General features: G+C 39.7%; 1 protein-coding gene across 1 annotated transcript; it reads left to right on the forward strand.

Moving 5' to 3' along the window:
* Window positions 1-140: 140 nt before the first annotated feature.
* sod2 (superoxide dismutase 2, mitochondrial) lies at window positions 141-2,857 on the forward strand. Its single transcript, XM_051409474.1, has 5 exons — window positions 141-279; window positions 839-1,044; window positions 1,214-1,330; window positions 2,017-2,196; window positions 2,312-2,857. The coding sequence occupies exons 1-5, from the start codon at window positions 245-247 to the stop codon at window positions 2,455-2,457; spliced, it is 684 nt and encodes a 227-aa protein (XP_051265434.1). The 5' UTR covers window positions 141-244; the 3' UTR covers window positions 2,458-2,857.
* Window positions 2,858-18,444: the final 15,587 nt, after the last annotated feature.

Consider the following 18,444-nt stretch of genomic DNA (forward strand, 5'->3'; position numbering starts at 1 on the left):
GTCAAAATATCACGTTTTTAATCACACATTTCATTATATAATATCTATCAATATTCATGAAAGGAGAAGTGGCTTTAACCGTCGCAGCTGAGGGGTGTCTAATTATTGTACACTCCCGTCAACACCCCCCACGGCATGACGATAATGGTACAGTCCTCGCTCTGTCAACTTGAACTCGCACATTTCAAGGGCAGTAGTGAACCAGCGTGTCTGCTCTGTGTCGTCTACCTTGTGGGGCACTATCATGAACATGCTTTGCAGAGTTGGTCAAATGCGCAGGTAAAACTAACAATATCAACTTACCAATTCAGTGCCGATACTCACGTTCAAAGTGCACAAAGGGGTTTTCGGACAGCCGACTCCTGCTAGCGGCGAGGGGCTCATGAACTTGACAGCCATTTATTCAGAGCTAACAGTTAGCTAGCCAGGATGCTAACTTTAGTTTAGCAGCTCAGCAAGGTTAGCTTGTGTGGCGCACCAAATAAAGGGTTGTGTTGAATTGTCGCCTGGTCCTACACTCATGACACACACGTTGTGTTTTTCTTTAAATTGTTACATTATAGTTAATAGCTAACTCGGTGCCACAGGCTCATTCAGATAGTCTAGTTAACCCCCTAACTACTCACTTGACTCAGAGTAAACACCAGAATTTAGGTCACTTCGAGCCAGTTGGTAAAGCTTATCATACTGTAACTAATAAACCTACCAATGCCACGCTGTCTTAGCCTAATGTTGTCAAATTTAACCACACAGCTTACTCATTTGGAGACCCATATAAAATGTGAACTGCTTATGCTCAGACATGTGGTTGGTATGTTTTGTTTTTTCTTTGCTTCAGGTCTGCAGCCAGCCTGAGCCAAACCATCAACCAGGTAGCTGCATCAAGGCAGAAGCACACGCTCCCTGACCTGACCTACGACTATGGCGCCCTGGAGCCCCACATTAATGCAGAGATCATGCAGCTGCACCACAGCAAGCACCACGCCACATATGTCAACAACCTTAACGTCACAGAGGAGAAGTATAAGGAGGCACTGGCAAAGGGTACAAACACAAAGTGACACGATGTTAGGATGGATTCATTAATATTAAAGAATGAACTACATGTGTCCGGATACATATCACTATATTCTTAACTTTTCCTTGTAACTGTATTCATGTCTCAGATCTGATGTCTTTGTATTCACCTGTATGTATTTGACCTGTATTTTAGGAGATGTGACCGCGCAGGTTGCCCTCCAGCCTGCTCTTAAGTTTAATGGAGGAGGCCACATTAACCACACCATCTTCTGGACAAATCTTTCTCCAAATGGTGGAGGCGAGCCACAGGGTAAGGCTCCAAAACGTAACTTTAAACGCCCTGTTTTTTCTTTTTCCAACGGCAACATTAAGCAACACATTGCTGTTACTCTGTAATGTGAAACGGGAGTTTGCAGTAACTGTGCAGCTCTGTGCAGCGTTTAGCTTATTGTTTCTGTTATTATTGGCCCTCACAAAGACTTTATTTTGGAGTCTCACCGCCCTCTCCAGCCACCAAAATAAAACATTGGTGCCCAGCCAGCCATTCCCAGTGAATAAACTCAGACAAGCGGACTTTACCAACACAAAACTGCAGAGATTAAAGGAAATGAGTGACTTGTGAAGATTTTGCATATCGAACCAGTTAGAAAGGGAGTTAATACTGGACTTCCACTCAGCAGGTTTTCAGGAACATGGCTCAAGTGTTTGTGGATTTGGTGCCTGAAAAGCTGTTGGTATCTCAGCATAGTTACACCAAGGTTGTTGTCTTTAATCATTCTGCCCCTTAATGGTCGAAGAGGGGACATCATTTGGCATACACAATATTATATGGCTTTCCAAAAAATACATCTTTTTTTATTATTTATTGCAAAAGAATATGCTTTCTTTCACATAATTTACAGCTATTATGATTAACTTAAGTTTACAAATGCTTTCTGATCTGGTTTCTTGTTTTAATTGCCCTGAAATAGCACGTGTCTGTGTCCCTTCGTGCAGGTGAGCTGATGGAGGCCATTAAGCGGGACTTTGGCTCCTTCCAGAAGATGAAGGAGAAGATGTCTGCTGCTACAGTGGCAGTGCAGGGCTCGGGCTGGGGCTGGCTGGGCTACGATAAGGAGAATGGAAGACTTCGTATAGCTGCTTGTGCTAACCAGGATCCCCTGCAGGGATCTACAGGTCAGTTGAACACAGCTGTGAAGTAAAGATAAGACTTTCTTTCTAGATTATGTCATTTATATATTTCCCTGAAATAGAGCTATCAGGGTAATTGTTTCCTGTCTCTGACACTCAGGTCTCATCCCCCTCCTTGGTATTGATGTATGGGAGCATGCCTACTACCTTCAGTACAAAAACGTGCGGCCGGACTATGTTAAGGCTATCTGGAATGTCATCAACTGGGAGAACGTGACCGAGCGTCTCCAGACTGCCAAAAAGTAAAATCTAATCCTCAAATACCCCATTCACTCTGACCTGAATCAAAAAGTAGTTGCAAATTATGTTCAGTTTTACCTTGCATGGAGTTTTAACGTGATCAGCTGCATCAGAATCACAAACTTAAAATTATTTGCAAGTGCTTTTTATCTCAGGTCTGTTTCCAACTTCCAGACTCTTTTCAAGCGCACAAATTGGCCTCCTTTTTACTTTAAGGCTGGCTTTCGTTAATCACACTCAAATTTGGCTGTGTAAACTGTATGTAAACTAGGTGTCGAATAACCAGAGTGTATATTAAGTGAGCGTTATCTTTGTCAGAATAACTCACACCAAACTCAACAACAATATTATTGCAGCCCATGTTTTTGATGTATTATAATAAAATTATAGGATTTCAATTGTAAAAGCTTGGTGGTTGGTGTTTCATTGTTCTATTTGTGTGTGCTGTACTGGATATCCTATAAGATGCCTTTTAATGCTATAGCTATAGAGAGTTATTTATGTGAGAGAAGGCGCGACAGTGAAAATAACAATATGGTGATTGTTGTCAGAGTGGTGACCAGCACAGAGGGTACAGGTCAAGCTTTTCTGTTCAGTTCACATCTTTATGGTCTCACCAGAGAACAGTAACTCACTGTTAATAGGTGTTCAACACAGGTCATGGGATTTTTAGTTTTTGGAGGAATGTTCAAGTTAAGTAAAGTAAGCTTGTTTTTTTTTTTTAACCAAATTTGGTGAGGCATGTAGGATATTTCGAATGGAAGGAACCAGTAGACTTAAAAGACCTCTCTCCCTGGCTGTAATTGTCAGCCTTTATCTCATACGGCACTATCAACATTTGTTTTTCTGCAACTGTTTCTTAAAGATTTTCTTTTCTGAAGCACGGCCAAGTTGGCTTTAGTCCAATCAAAAGATTTAAATCTGTGGAAAAACAGTGCTTTCTGAGAAACCATAGTTTGGTAGATAGTCTAGTCTAGTTTAACAACATGTGCAAACACTTATATAAGCATTTATTTATTTATTCAATCATTCATTTGTCTAATACTTAGACAAGGCTTAAACCTTTTGAACCATTGACAGTAAATAAGATGACTTTGCAGTTATTAGTCATGTAGTTGATTTGTATAGTGCATGATCTGCTGTGTCTGTTCACAGTATTGCCAAAAGAGGGCAGTGTTTGCCAATGTTTTCTGCTGTAGATGCTCTTTGGTACACTGCAAACATCAAGTGCATTTAAAGGTATGGGAGTCATATATGTGTGTTATTGGCTCAGACAGACTTTTTAAAAGTTACAGTTAATAAACCTCTTCCTCCATACAACACACAGTAGATTTTAAATGGCTTTAGAAGTACACTGTGTGTGACTTTTAAGAGTTTGTTGACTTGAGAGGAGGTTGCCTTTAAAATAATATCAAGGACAAGTTTACTTGAACTGTACAAATGGCTTCCAGCTGGTTAATCTCCTGTCATCCAAGTGGCTCCACTCTTCCTGTCAGTGATTAGGGTTGACCAGTTTGCCAGTGGGAATATCACATTCCAGAGATCTCTCTCTTTTCCTGGAGGTGTGTCATGATGTAGAGGTGAACTGGTTTTCAGTGGACACGGTGAGTTCAAGCACATGGTGACCAGACTCCAGTCGTGTGACTTAAATCAGCACTCTTTTGGTTGTATTAAGTGACGTATCATTGTAAATTGGGTCCTGAAGTTACTGAATGAATCAATAAAAATGAAAACATGTCATTTAAAGTCTTGGTTTAAACACTTTGCAAATGTATCAGTGAATTATTACATTTTGGCGTAGCTTGAGTCTATTGTTACATGGATTGTGATTGTTAAATCTGACCTACAGGCCTTTTGGGACTTATACATATCAAAATACTACTGATGTGGCAGAAACCAGCTGCAGCAGAAAGCCTGTGGGAGCAGACAAAGTAATGACAACTGACTTCAGACTGATTTTGGAGTCAACGACAAAGAACTGCTTCAATTTATCAGAACCATAAATACAAGCACACAAAGTTGAGTAGTTTCATTTGGGAGACATTGCCAGCGTTTAAAAACAGAAGTCTCCCCATTTATAAGATGATGGTTTGTCTAAATGTGGCCTACTTTTGCTCCATAAAAGTTTGGGTGTGCCAAAAATCATTTCCCTCTTCCACAACTCGTAAAAAGATTTAATTCACTCAGGATAGAGTGTCTTTAACCTCTGGAAGTGAAGAGAGGAAAATATTGGGGAAATGCCTCAGTCACTGAGTTTAACTCCTCTGAAATCTGTCTTTCTTCTTTCTCCCGTCTCTCTGTTTCCTTCTGCACTGCCCTTTCCTAAAAAACTGCCACGAAAACCTTTTTTCTTTGCTGCAAAACTCTGATTGTGAAATGTACACACATTCAACTTTGTGGCTTATCAGGCAGGAATACCGTTCCAATAGTAACTCTGGGACGTGTGCAGACAATCTAAATGATGTTTTAACACATGCTGATTAATGTTGGAGAGAACCTTTATTGGCAACAAAGAAGATAGTTTAGTTTTCTTCAAACACACACAGACTCACACACTTGGGTCCGAGCTCCGCTGTTGGTGCGGTTTCTCAGTGGGTGCACACAAGCGTGCAATGAGTCGTATGGCTTTATTTCACATCCTTATTTTCATTGTTAGGGCGTAAGTGGTGGAAATGCGTGCCCATCACATACCGTATTCTTCACTGATTCAAATTATGGTCTGCATTACCACACACAAAGGTTTTTATTTCTTGCATAACACTCTTAACGTTGTCCCACATTTCAAAGATAAATGTTGTGTGGTCGAGAAAGAGAAAAACCATAGAAACCTTAAAAAAATATTACTTATTCAGACTTTTTTTTACCATTTCCTGTACTTCATCTCTGGCTTGTTATTGGGTTTTTGAACACACTGTGTAAAAGTACTGACAGATGTGATGTAGGCCTATAGATGGTTGGATGGATGTAAAAAAAAAAAAAATACTTGTGTTGTGATATATAATTTAAAGTAAGTTAATGCATAAATAAATGTAATGGATAAATGATTCAAATAGCTAAATGTAGTAGATAAACAGTTGAAATAGTAAGCTAAAGATAGATAGATGGTGCGAAAGCTAAAAGTAGCCTAATAGGTAAATTATTGAAGTGGTTAGCTAGAAGTAAGCTGATGGATAATCATTTTAAATAGTTAGCTAAAAATAGTGGATAAACCACTGAAACACTTAGCTTAATGTAGGATAATGGCTAAATGAAACAGATAGCAGTTAGCTTTATAGTTAGATTTAAATGTTGGATAAGTGGTGAAAAGTCTAAGTAATGGATCAATGACCGAAACGCTCCAAGAGTTAATCTTGACCATACTTTTTTATAATCAACAGTGTTCAGTGGCATCCAGTTTAAATCCATTTCAAATGAACACAACATGATGGGCAGGGTCCCCCTTAATGTTGACTCCATGGCTACGGCCCTGATCTTTAATGTCTTCCAACCCTTGCAGCTTTGTCATCGCATTTTTTGCTTTCAGATCCTCCGCCCTACAAAGCTGTCCCACATTGTTCTCTGATGTGGATTGCTTGTGCTGTTTGCCCTACACAAGCTGTCATTGTCCCCTCTGGACTGGAAAGCCATTAGAAAAAGTGAAGTGTCAACATTAAGGAGGTAAAACTTTCCACCATTCGCTGTCCGTTGTTCCTGGCAGAGAGGGTGACGGAGCTAAATTCAGGGCACCCGTTTGGGTCTGAGCCCGAGTCTGAGTGCTTTGGAGAGGGAGCTCTCAACCAGGGACTGAGAGCCAGGAACCAGACATTTCAGTGGGTCTGAGGCAGCAGGGTTTTGTGGGAAGCTTTGATACCTCAGCCTGACAGGGCGATTGATTCATCACGGCTGCTGAAAACACCAGGCAGACAGAAAAGCATCCTCAAGAGCTTGAATAAAGTATAGGTGTATACAGTATATTTCAACAGCTCTCCATGGCTTGGTCTCTTCTGCCTCTGTTAGTGTTTCATCTGAGCATTACCATTTCTTCACCTGGAAATCTCTCTCTGAGAAAGTCTATAAAGAAAAGAGGAGAAAAGATTGTTTTAGCGAGAGGGCGTGACTGTGTCTGGTTAATTCTTCTCAGTTATGTAACAGTCGCTTGCACCAGTGAGTCTAAAGGCTTGTGGACATCGTTTAGGCAGCAGAGTGTGATAAATCACTGCAGGCCTGGGGTCATTTAGGTTTATGTGGGATTGATCCAAGCTTGACAAATCCACACGGATATCACTGGCTTTTCTGAAAAAAAAAAACTGAAATGCTCTCTTCTCTGCCAAATGTAGCTCATACAAGGACAAAAAACTGACCTAAGATCCTTGTATACATAAATTGTCCAATAATTGCACATATTTATACTCACAAACCTACCTCTTCATTTTTTCATGGATCATTTTACAGGTTTACAAATCTGTGATACTGGAACAGCTTTTGAAGCTTAAAAGTGAAAAAGTTTGTAATCCTGACACCTTGTTTAAAAGTTGTTTGGAAATTGTTTCCTTTGTCTATATTCTCTCTTTCCACATCCATCAATTCTGAAGCTGCCATTTCCATTTCTGTAATCCTTATATTGGCAATTAAACCTGTTGAAAATGATTCAATAATCCCACTGGATTTAATCAAGAGAGCAGATAAATTATTCTTTCAAAAACTGGCCGTCCTCTCTCATCCTTTGCTTAGAGTCAGCCGGTCCTCTTTGGCCGGGCTCTCAGGATGTCAGAGGGGAAGAGACTAAAACAAAATGAAGAGTATTTGGAGGGTACCCAAATACTGAGTATTATAATGCAATAAGGTGCCTTCATGTGCAGCAGACTTGACTTCCTGTCTAGGATGGAGCCGTGCCTGCTCCACAGTGCTCCCACCGGGTTGAACTGAAAAAACAAGTGGTTGTATTTAAAATCATATCAGACTCTCCGGGTGGCCTCTCGCAAAAACATCTGAAAATATCCCCCCTTCTTCATTTCCAGGTATCCACAAAAGTGGCTGATGGTGACAGATGGTAGCAAGAGAGGCAGCTTATTTGGTTTCTCTCTTTAGGAAAGTCAGGAAAGAGCTAAAATTGCCATTAATCACCATGTGCCTGAAGGATTTGCTGCTGATTTACTAAAATATAAACACAACTTAAACTAGAGATTACTGTTACATGCAAGGTAGCCATCAAATACAGTGTATTTAACACAGAATTTAGTTTATTTTTATGTCTCTAGCTCTGTACAATGGGTGTTTACAGCACAGCTGTTTTGGTGTGACTATGTATAAAGCAATCCAGACTTGGCTCCAATAATCTTGATATCACATAGATACACATGTTGACCTCTAAGAAATTATCTGATGTTTATGGAATCTTTGGTACAAGTCCAGCAAAGAGTGAAGCACGGGGGAAAGAAATCTGCAAGCAGAGAAAGAACAAAGAACAAAAGACCGTATCTAATCAGTAACACAGTCTTTACAAAGTGATTTGACAATGTGTGGACAAGACAGGATTCTGGATCAAAATAATGACATGAAACTTTAAAAAACACTGGCACAAATTCATGCACCGAAGAAAACTACTCACTGGGCATTGATGCTAAAGTAGTCTGTTCAGAGAAAACACTTTGTGTCATAGATCGCAGGGCTTTCCAGTCTTTCCTACGCAGTGTTGGACTCTGGCTGTTTGAGGCCAAAAATAAAAAGGGAATCAGTGCGCACAAGGTGTGACGCATTTACGGTGCAACAGATTGGTCAGGGTTAGGATTAGCACTCTAGAGGGCACTTTACCATGTTTTCTCTATTATAAGGGTAGGCACAGGCTATAGAGGGGTTTGAGGCCAGTTTTGCCTTTTGACGTGTACAGACACAGACTTTTAACACAAACTAATTTATGCAATGGTATTTGAGGGGCAGGGGCAAAAAAACTAAACAGGAACCAGTGTGCAGAAAGTTGTGACGTATTCATCATGCAACAGCTTGTTCAGGATTAGGATTAACACTCTAGTGGGCACCACTTTTTGTCCACTGGAGGGGCACCTGGAAGGAAATGGAATATTTTAGAGTTAAAAAAAAAAAAAGATGTATAGCTGATACACATCCTACTGCATAGGCTAAATGCATAAACTGTAATCAAGATGTGTACTGAGCTGGAAAAATTGGGAAATTAAAGTTCTCTCTCTGGATGTAATGAAGACACTGTTCCTAATTTCAGTTATTATCAGCTGACATAATACTCTAATATCATTATATCTGTAGTAGCCAACATAACCCCAGTCGATTTATAAGTCTAGCTCTAATTCATATATAACATTAATGATAACAACACATTAAACATAAAAGTATTGTAATACATTAAAATAATTAAATTAAATACAAATGAGCTAATTTGTGATATTTATCTTTAATGTTAGAACATTTGTGTGTGAAAATATAAGATATAAGAGCTGTGAACCAGACTGAGGGTATCTAGATCAAAGTTGCAGGTTTATGAGTGCATGTGAGGTTGAACAAGACATAAATTCTATTAGCAGTTCAATATATGCCAATGCATTGAGCTGTGTCTGCAATTTTTCCCTCTTAACCTTTACCAATACACTGTGGAAAGCTGGCTGTGCAGCAGAAGCAGCATTTTTTTTTTCCCGGGGAGGTAGGATGAAGGAGAGTCTTCACACACAGTGGCTGGAAGACAAGACCTTGGACAGATGTGCATGCAAGAGAAATAAGAAAACAAAGTGAGATGAGGCTTACTTAGCAACGGAATATTTAATCATAGGCCTTTGTTGTTATAATGCATGCGTGATTTGTCATTATATTGGTCAATATTTCATCACTGAAGTGCAAAATACAGTGTCTTTTCCACGTATGCTGGTGAGCTTTTCTACCTCTTCCATGGAAGCCGCCATGTCGAACCATCATGTTTCTACAGTTAAGAATGGACAAACCAAACACTGCCTCTTTAGGGCCTTTTTTTCCAGGTTTTGTAGCCATCGCAGTTTCTCCTACATGCTTGGGAGAGGAGGGTGAGGTGAATGGACCTTTAAACAGCATCTAAAACGCCCCACAGTATTCCTACACATTTTGAATTTCCTGAAACTGACAATAACACGTCCACGTCACGCAGCGATTGTTCATCACTTCTTGTGTGTACAACCAAATGCTTTGATTGCACCACCATAAATGTCTCTAAGAAGTCCAACTGTGTGCACCGTTATCCTGATTTGTATGATTAACTGCGTCTAACCCCTGATGGCAGACTTTTCATCCCGCCACGTTGCCTTTTGACATTCGTAAAGACACACACACGTCATCAGACAAATTTGTTTGAAGTATAAACTTCATGGTGTGAATCATTGTAAAGTTGCTTCCAGTTGCCTTTGACATCCAATGTCCTGGTTGACTTTGAATCTTCATAGAAAGCTTTTAACTCATTACTGATGTATAGTGGGACTCAATAATCATAGCAAGCTATTTTAATCTGAAAACTGCTCTCAGCTGACTTCATATGTCACACATAATGAGATCATGCTGGACAAAAGAGACGGTTGTCTGTATTTTTTGCAAAAATCCATCAGAATCCATTCATCATTCTGGTCTGTTATATTTCATTGTCTGTCTAAACACATCTCCACATGGAAAAATAGGAGCAGAAACCAGCATGGAAAAAATGACTGGGTCACAACAGAAGGTATTTTGAGAAGAAAAGAAAAAGACATGAGGTCAAAAGCTACCCTAAAAAGTCGCAATGGTAGATTTTTCACCTCCTGTCCACAGAGAAAAGAATAGAAAAGATGTTCCCATAAAGGAAAAGAAGTTTCCCATGAAGGCATCGAGAGTCAGGATTGTTCAGTAAGGGGAGACTTTGGGGGGCTTTTTAACTCATTTCCTCTTCTCGTCTTGTTTCACCTGCCATAGGCTCTCACAAGTCTGAATCCAGTTTGAAATGCTGAATACAGTACATAACAGAGCAAAGAGTTCAACATTTGACAATAAGTCTAGACTGCAGCTCTGTAACAAGAACCAGCCTGTGATTGTCGATCAATTTTAAACCCTTGAATATGGCATGAAGTGTTGGTTGCTTGTGGGGAAGGAAGAAGAAAGGCATGTGAGGCTAGAGAGGATGTGGCAGGAGATGAGGTCTGGATAAAATCAAGTGACATGAAGGGGCAAGCCTGGGGGGGCAAAGGTCAAGGTTAAAGTCAGTTATATAAGAGATCAACATGGAGATACGGTGAGGGTAGAGCAGCAGGTTTAATGTCCGTGTGTGTGTTTGTGTGTGTGTGATAGAGATTCTCCCTGCCAGGGGATTTTCCATAGTCACTGCTGTATTCAGAAACAGATGCAATATTGGCAGTGAGACCAGTAGTCGGGTAGAAAGTCTAAGAAAAATAAGCCCTCAAAGCATTCTTCCTGCTGTCCCAGCTAATTTCACACTCACCCACTTTTCACTGCCATTCCTTCTCTTAATACAGCCTCAACTTCTTTACACTGATTCCTCATTCATTTTACTCCCACTTCACTATTTTACTTCAAGTCTGGGCCTGTTTCTCTTCTCATTCTTTCACTTTTTCTTGAAGAGTTCTGGATTAGGCTTTCTTATTCACAGCAGTTGCCTGGTTCAAAACAAACATGCTCCTTAATGTCCATATTTAAGAGGCAAATATCCCGCGGATTGTTCATTTACTGCAAGCTCAAATCTTCCACTTTGATGACAATCTTTCATTAAGGCAGGACAGATTTAACTAACAAGTAAAGTAATTCATTCTCTGGCCTGCTGTCTGTTTCTCTCGCTGTTCCTCTCCCCTCCTCCCTCTGCTGCTACTCTGTCCATGTGAGGTGATTCAGCATCAGTATAAGTCTTTAAGGCCGCACGTGAGTGACCTCATCCTCACACATCTGCAGCAGTCTTTTACCAACCAGGGCACCATGACGGGCCTCAGCACTCTGCAGGGGTTACGATCAACACATGCACAAACGCATGCAAACACATTCTTGATGACTGAATTAACATGGTGTACACATCATTCATCCATTCAGACAGAAAAGCACTGCACATTTGAATTCAGACACTCTCACACATGTAAACATTCACACACACACATAATTACTTTCAGATTTACACTGGATTTTAAAGGAAGTTGCTTATAAACACTCAAACAATAGGAACACCCCAGCTGTGGAAGAACTGCTTGTTGTCAACATTATATCAGCTTTTAACGCCCAATTAGCGACATAAGTTATGGATACAGCTGCACTTTAAACAGTACAACAACGTATGATTGTGTGAGTGTGTGGTAATGATTAAATAATTACTCTGTTAATTTAGGCATGAAATGTTGCTTGACAACAAAAGTTTTAAATGGAAAACTGAAAGGCTTAATTCCAGAACTATAGATAAACAAGCCTATGAGCCAAGCAGGCCTCTCTGTGAGGCTGTAATGGTCTTTGTGAGGACTGTTAGATAGATAAACTGAAGCTGCCAAAAGCTTTTGGACAGAAATCCTAGATGATAATGCTAGATGAAAAGTCTAGGTATTCGCAAAGATGATGCGGCGTGCACTAGATTGCACGGTAATCCATCTGAAAGTTGTTTCGAACATTTACTCTGATCCACAACCTGCAAGTGACACTAGAGGAAAAATCTGATCACCAAAGTCCTTTGGATTCGTCCTCTGAGGGTTATGAATTTCTGAACCAAGAAATGTGCCAATCCATTGCGGTTAAGGGAAAGATTTCACCTGCTGTTGGCACTGGAAGAAAAGTCAGGGGGATCTCAGGGAGGATGAAATTCGAAATAGACATTATTTATCTTCTAGGGAACATCCCCAGAAGATAAATAATGTCTATGAATAATTTCATGGAAATCCGAAATAGTTGTGTAGTTGAGATGTTTTGATTTCTAAATGGTGGACATACTAATGGACCAAGGTTAAAAAAATCACATCATATAAGTAGCTGGGATAAGTTGTTAAAGGACGAGTGTGTAGGATTTAGCTGGATCTATTGGTGTAGTTCACCCTCCCCTTCCAAGTGTGAAGGAGAAACTATAGTGGCCCTATTTAGAGCCAGTGATTGGTTTGTCCGCCCTGATTCAAAATGGCAGCCTCTATGGAAAGCGACCTGCTGTGTCTGTAGATATAAAGGACTCATTCTAAGGTAACATAATGAAGACATAACAATTTTTATTTTGAGGTCATGAAAACATAGTTATGAATATTGTAGTCAATTTTTACTAGTAGATCCTCCTAAACTTTACACACTGCACCTTTAATCATCATTATACATGGTTCATACACCGTATGTTTAGATTTCAACAGCTGATTTTGTTGGTCAACTTTAAACTGCATTAATTACTTTTTCTTATTACAGACCACATTGGGGTGGTAGAACTGGCAAACATGGAAACACAACACTGAAATATTACTACCCTATAAAGTTGTTAATACTGGATTTGCCTTTTTATACAGCAGACATTAGCCCTATTTTTGGTCTCTACCCTCTCCATCTCGCTTTCTAGCTGCTTAATGCTTTACTATATTCACCAGCTAGCCTCTAACTCTGTCAGTGTGCAGTTTGGTGCTGGGCAGGTAGTGCACAGTGGATTTTTAGAGTGTTTTATGTTGAAAACAGCTGCCTGCTACAGCTGGAAACAAGGTTGATAGCGGTGAGAGTGAACCAAAACAGTAAAATTACAGGCCATAAATTCAAAACAATGAGCTGACAGATACTAAAATGCTCCATAGAGCTCAGAGGAATTGCAGAATCAGGTGATAATTCTCTCTTGGTTTGTCAACCCTTTCATATTACACATTGTAATTTAATCCATTGTTATTATAATAATATTGATTAGTGCAGCTTTAAATGAATTAGCAGTCACATTGTAAAAGTTGCCTTGCCGCTATTAGTTCATGCATTCAAACATACATACATTCAAACATACATACAGCATGAATCTTGTCACTTCCTTCATAAACATCCCAAGTTGTGCTCCTTTTGTCCCTCCCATGTGCTTCCGTTTGTTGGCCGTCGTCTTGACTCAGCCAGCCAGCCAGCCAGCCCAGGCAGCTCCTGTTGTGATGTGACTTTTCCATCCAGAGCTGTGGGACTCAGCCGATCAGCCAAAGAAGAGCAGGGCCCACTCTTTCACAACATCTCCTGGCTCCCCCATCGAGGATGTTTTTTAATACAGAGTGATTAATAATACACTAAGTAAAATATTGCCTTTGAGGCCTCTTTGGGAAACTGCATTCTAAATTTTCCATGTATAACTTCCTTTTGGTATGAAATGGCTTTTCAAGATGAGATCTTTTTCTTTCTTTTTTTTTTTAAATCCAGATTTTCATGGTGTAATGCGTTTGCCAAGAAGGGAAGAGAGCAACGCATATCTTCAGTCCCTAGTTTCCGATTTATAAGACGTTGGACGACTGTGATGTTTGGATCGATCATCACCTCTGTTAACTGAGTCAGATGTGATCATGCTTGTATGTGTGTTCTGTATGCATTTTGTGTCTATACTGTTTGTGTTTTATCTGTTTGCAGGAGCATGAGCAGCAGATGCCTGCACACACTGAAGTACTTTTGTTTCTGTTTATTCCATATCTCCTAGTGTCCCTCTGCATATAAATAAATAATAGTCCCTGAAGAGCTTTCAAATGGCACTTAAATGATAACTAACAACGTCTATCATGAGCACAAGGAGCAGACTGATTACGTCTTTGCTCAAAAGCTACCGCCTGTAAATCCAGATTGTTTTTATGTGTTGTTCTCTGTTGTGCTCGCTGTCTGTCTGTTTCCTCGGCCACTGGCAAAAGGGTGTAACTTTTACAACCCCAAAAAGTCAGACAGGGTGGGAGCGGGTATTAAAGACTCATGGAAAAGCGGAGCAAAATGCAAAATTCACCAAGCTCAAGGCTAGAGGTGGTCACCCTGGCCCGACCAGAATTTGCAAACAATTCATTACATTTGTTTTAACTTGCGAGGAGTACCAGATGAGTTTTGACATGTAGGACAATACAATGTGCCATGAATAGGTCGGTTTAGCATGCCTTTCGACGGCTGACTTAACCGACACTGTCTGAGCTGTCCTGGTCTACCTGTGTGGCGCAGGTAGAGGTGCTGGAGGCACTGGCAGGTTTAAACAAACGCTAACAATTATTTGAAACAACTGTTTTCCTCCCAAAATTGGGCCAAGGCTGATTGTGTTTGAGGGATCACAGCAGCTGAAAAGCACTATTCAATAGCCCGGAGACATATGGGGATAAATTCCAACAGAGTAACGCACATATTCCACCTTCATCTAACACATGGCAACGAGGAATAAGTCAACTTGTCAGATTTTCTCAGGTCAATATATGAGCTGAGAGAGAGAGACATAATAAACCAAAACAGTTTCCATACCATGCTCGCATGCAGAGGCATGTCTGCTTTATGTTATGCAACTGCTAGCCATGCCTCATTTTATTGTGTGTTTACTATTTAACCTATTCTTTTGACTTCATGCCGTCTTACTGTATGCACGATATTTGATGTAACATCCCATCAAGTTACCTAATGTGATAAAAAGTTTTTAGCACCAATTTAACAGTGAACTACAGTCATTACAGACACAAAAAAAGGAAACCTCCTCATTCGTTTCAGTGAGGTCAACGTGTTGGTGCAGTGGGGTGGGGTGTCTCAGGGAGGTAAAAGAGCAGGCTGCTTGGGCAAAAAAAGTTAAGTGGGAAAATGTCGACCAGTTCTGACCTTGAAAAGGTGTTGGGGGGGAGGATGATGTCTTACCATCTGTTGTACTGTACCATATCATCGCCTTAATTGTGCTCCAGACGAAGGAGAAAATGGTAACTGCCTTGACTTTCCAGAGCAGCAAAAATCCTGCTTCAGAGGAGTATAGACCGCTGTGCAATGTCTTGGCGTCTGATCAGCTTTCAAACTAAATTTCCTGGTTCATATTTTATCTTCTAATCGGCACCTGTAGCAATACACCAAAACATTCTCTTGTGGGTTTTTTTTATTTTTTATGTATTGTTATTTTCGGTCTACAGAGACAATGTAGGTTTCAGAGCAGAGCTCCTTGTGGTCATGTCTCATCTCCTCCATCTGAAGAGGAACAAGGAAACCAAACAATTATCTGGCTGTTTGAACCATTGAACTCAGATTTATTTTACATAACAGGAAATTAACATTAAGACTTTGCAAGACCATTTGGTTCAGCCAAGTGGTGACCAATATGTTCCCTAGAACCGCCGTAGTAAAATAAATATCTCCTAAATGCTTTTAATGCTTGGATCCAAAATTCTAATAGGCCTATTTTATAAAAAAGAAATAGTTTGACATTTTGGGAACTATGCTTATTGGCTTTCTTGCTAAGACTTAGATGTGACGATCAATACCACTATCATGTCTGTGAGTTCAGTATGAAGCTGGAGCTATAAGAGGTAAATACCTTAGCTCAGCAAAAACTAATTAACAGGTTATGTCTTATTTGTTTAATTGGTACAAAAATAGAAGTGTAAAAGCCAGTTAGCCAATGACGCAGCACGGCTTGCTGTTTTTCTCTGCCTCCAGGATTTATGTTAAACTAAGCTAAGCTGACCATTTCCTAGCTTTAGCTTCATAATGGATACATATGAGAGTATCAACCTTCTCATCAGACTCTAACAAATGGAATAAGCTTTTCCCCAAATTATAAACTATTCCTGATGCTGTACATCTCCCCAGTGTGAATGTGTAAATGTGAACCATTGCGGTCAAGTTGAGAAACAAACAAAGAGAGTAACAAATTAAATTCAGCTACAACAGAGTTGGATGACATATTTTTGTAGGCCAACCTGGAAGTCAGCAGCAGATTTTTCCATTGGATTTTGGATTGTTGCAGAAAATTATCGTATTGTTGTTTGTGTTGTAGAACAAAATGTGAAAAGCTCTAAAACTTGTGTTAACCACAAATCCTAATTTAGGTATCTAATCAAAAATCCATTCAAAAGACTACTGGACAAAGAGGACCTGTATCCAGAAAGATCTGTATATCATATCATATCATATCATATCATATCATATCATATTGAATCTTCTGCATACTGTTTGTATCTTTGACAAATACAAATGTCACCACCTTGGATTGGCTACCATATTATGCATTTATTCCAGTGAAGTGTTTTGGAGGGATAAAGTCATATTAGGGCAGGGTAAATATTGAACTACCCTTACTGATTATGATGGTGATGATATCATATCTTTGAACTCAACAATGGGGGCCACCGTGTTGGAAAGTTAACATGGAGAAAAACAATAAACTTGTCAAAGGTAGACACCCCTGCCAGCGTTGTGTTTTGATTATCAAGAAAAGCCGCTCCTGGCCTTGGCTTCCACTGGCATGGACTTTTCCGATGACGTATTTGTATCTGCTGCAGAGGTGCAGGATAATAATGAAGTAATAGAAAATTTTAGTAACTTGGCACTTGACAAGAGCAGTGGAGGTGATTTAATGAGCCTCAATCCAAAGGTTTGTAACTATGCCCAAGGTCTGGAACACTGTGTCAGATGAGTTCAGTATCAGATATTCTGGTGTTAGCTCAACTGTCACTCACAAAAAGATACACTATAAATTGTACAGGTTTAACTTTCGGGGGTCACTCTTTACTTTAATTTTCCCTATTTAGCATTTATAACTAGTATACAAATATGTAATAAATGGTTTATAGCAGACTATAGTTGTAAGCAGATATAAGTAGGCCTATATTTGACACAGATTTTTTACTGGTTAAGTCAACTTTTTAGCAGCAAAGGGCCACAGGTTGGAAATCAAACCTGGGCCACTGTAGTAAGGACTCAGCCTCTTAATGCAGTCATTCAACTCTGAGATCATTCTTAAAGACACATTCTGGTTTATTACAATGTCCGTCTTCTATTTCTATCAGATATGAAAACAAGAATAAGAACACAACATTACCAGAGAAAAAACATGAAAGTTAGACAATCATTCAAATTAATTCAGCCAGATTATCTGAACCACATTATTTGGAGATAAAACTGATGGTACACACCCAGAAAGGGATCTTGTATTGCAAAATAAAACTTGTTGTGCACACAGCTACAGAAAGTATGGTGGGTCAAGGTTGGAAAGTGAGTCTGTAAACTGTGGTGGATGTTTACAACAGATAGTTTGGGTAAGAATTTTACCATTTGGACTTTGTTTTCTCTTCCACATGTTTGTTTCTAACTGTCCAATCTTCTCAGTGCTCATGTTTCATTTGTCACCATGCTCCCAGACCTCAGAGAAGTCAGTAAGTAGGTTACCCATTGGAGGGATGGAAACATTTGTGAAGATAAAATAATGTCATTTTAATGAGACTGAAATTTGCCTGCTATTCTGTCTTTATTGTTAGTGTCACTAAGGTATAAATATATAAGCAACAATTAAACTTCACATTTGCTTTCTCAAAGAGTAGATTAGTATTTTCTTCACTTGCAGCTTCAGTTCACCCTTTCTTTTAATTCCTCTCCTCCTTAGTCCTGAAGACCAAACAATGTTTCCTTTTTAGTGCTGTTAGCTCATCACTTCACACCACTGATTTATTTACAAGACCTTAACTCTGTCATCATCCTCTCACAGAAAAGGAACAAATACTGTGGATAAAATGCATCAGTCTAGCTGTGATAGAACTGGATTTCCAAAGAATTCAGGACAGAGGAAACCTTCAAAGAAACTGCAGCAACTAGAAGTGCCTCCCTGTCCTGGCAGTCAGGAGGTTTGGCCTCATTAATCGATCATAGTGTCTAAAATTGACTTAATTTGGGGTTTAACAGGGACTGTAAAGACTCCACAACTCAGTCAGGCTCTTTCACTGCCTCTTTATCAGATCTATATAAGCCAACCATGTAAGATAGGATGACATAGTGGCTTAGTTTGCCAGTAAGCCAAAGCCATGGGAACAATTACCCATAATCCTAAACCCTATCTTTGTGGTTTATGGGCCAATAAAAGAGAACATTATC

Source organism: Dicentrarchus labrax, unplaced genomic scaffold (assembly GCF_905237075.1).
Source record: "Dicentrarchus labrax unplaced genomic scaffold, dlabrax2021, whole genome shotgun sequence".
NCBI classification, from domain to species: Eukaryota; Metazoa; Chordata; class Actinopteri; family Moronidae; genus Dicentrarchus; species Dicentrarchus labrax.

Excerpts from the sequence above, each read along its gene's own strand:
- sod2 (XM_051409474.1), top strand. The coding sequence starts at position 245 with ATGAACATGCTTTGCAGAGTTGGTCAAATGCGCAG. Across the intron at positions 280-838 it reads AGAGTTGGTCAAATGCGCAG|GTCTGCAGCCAGCCTGAGCC; the intron begins GTAAAACTAACA and ends TCTTTGCTTCAG. Across the intron at positions 1,331-2,016 it reads TGGTGGAGGCGAGCCACAGG|GTGAGCTGATGGAGGCCATT; the intron begins GTAAGGCTCCAA and ends CCCTTCGTGCAG.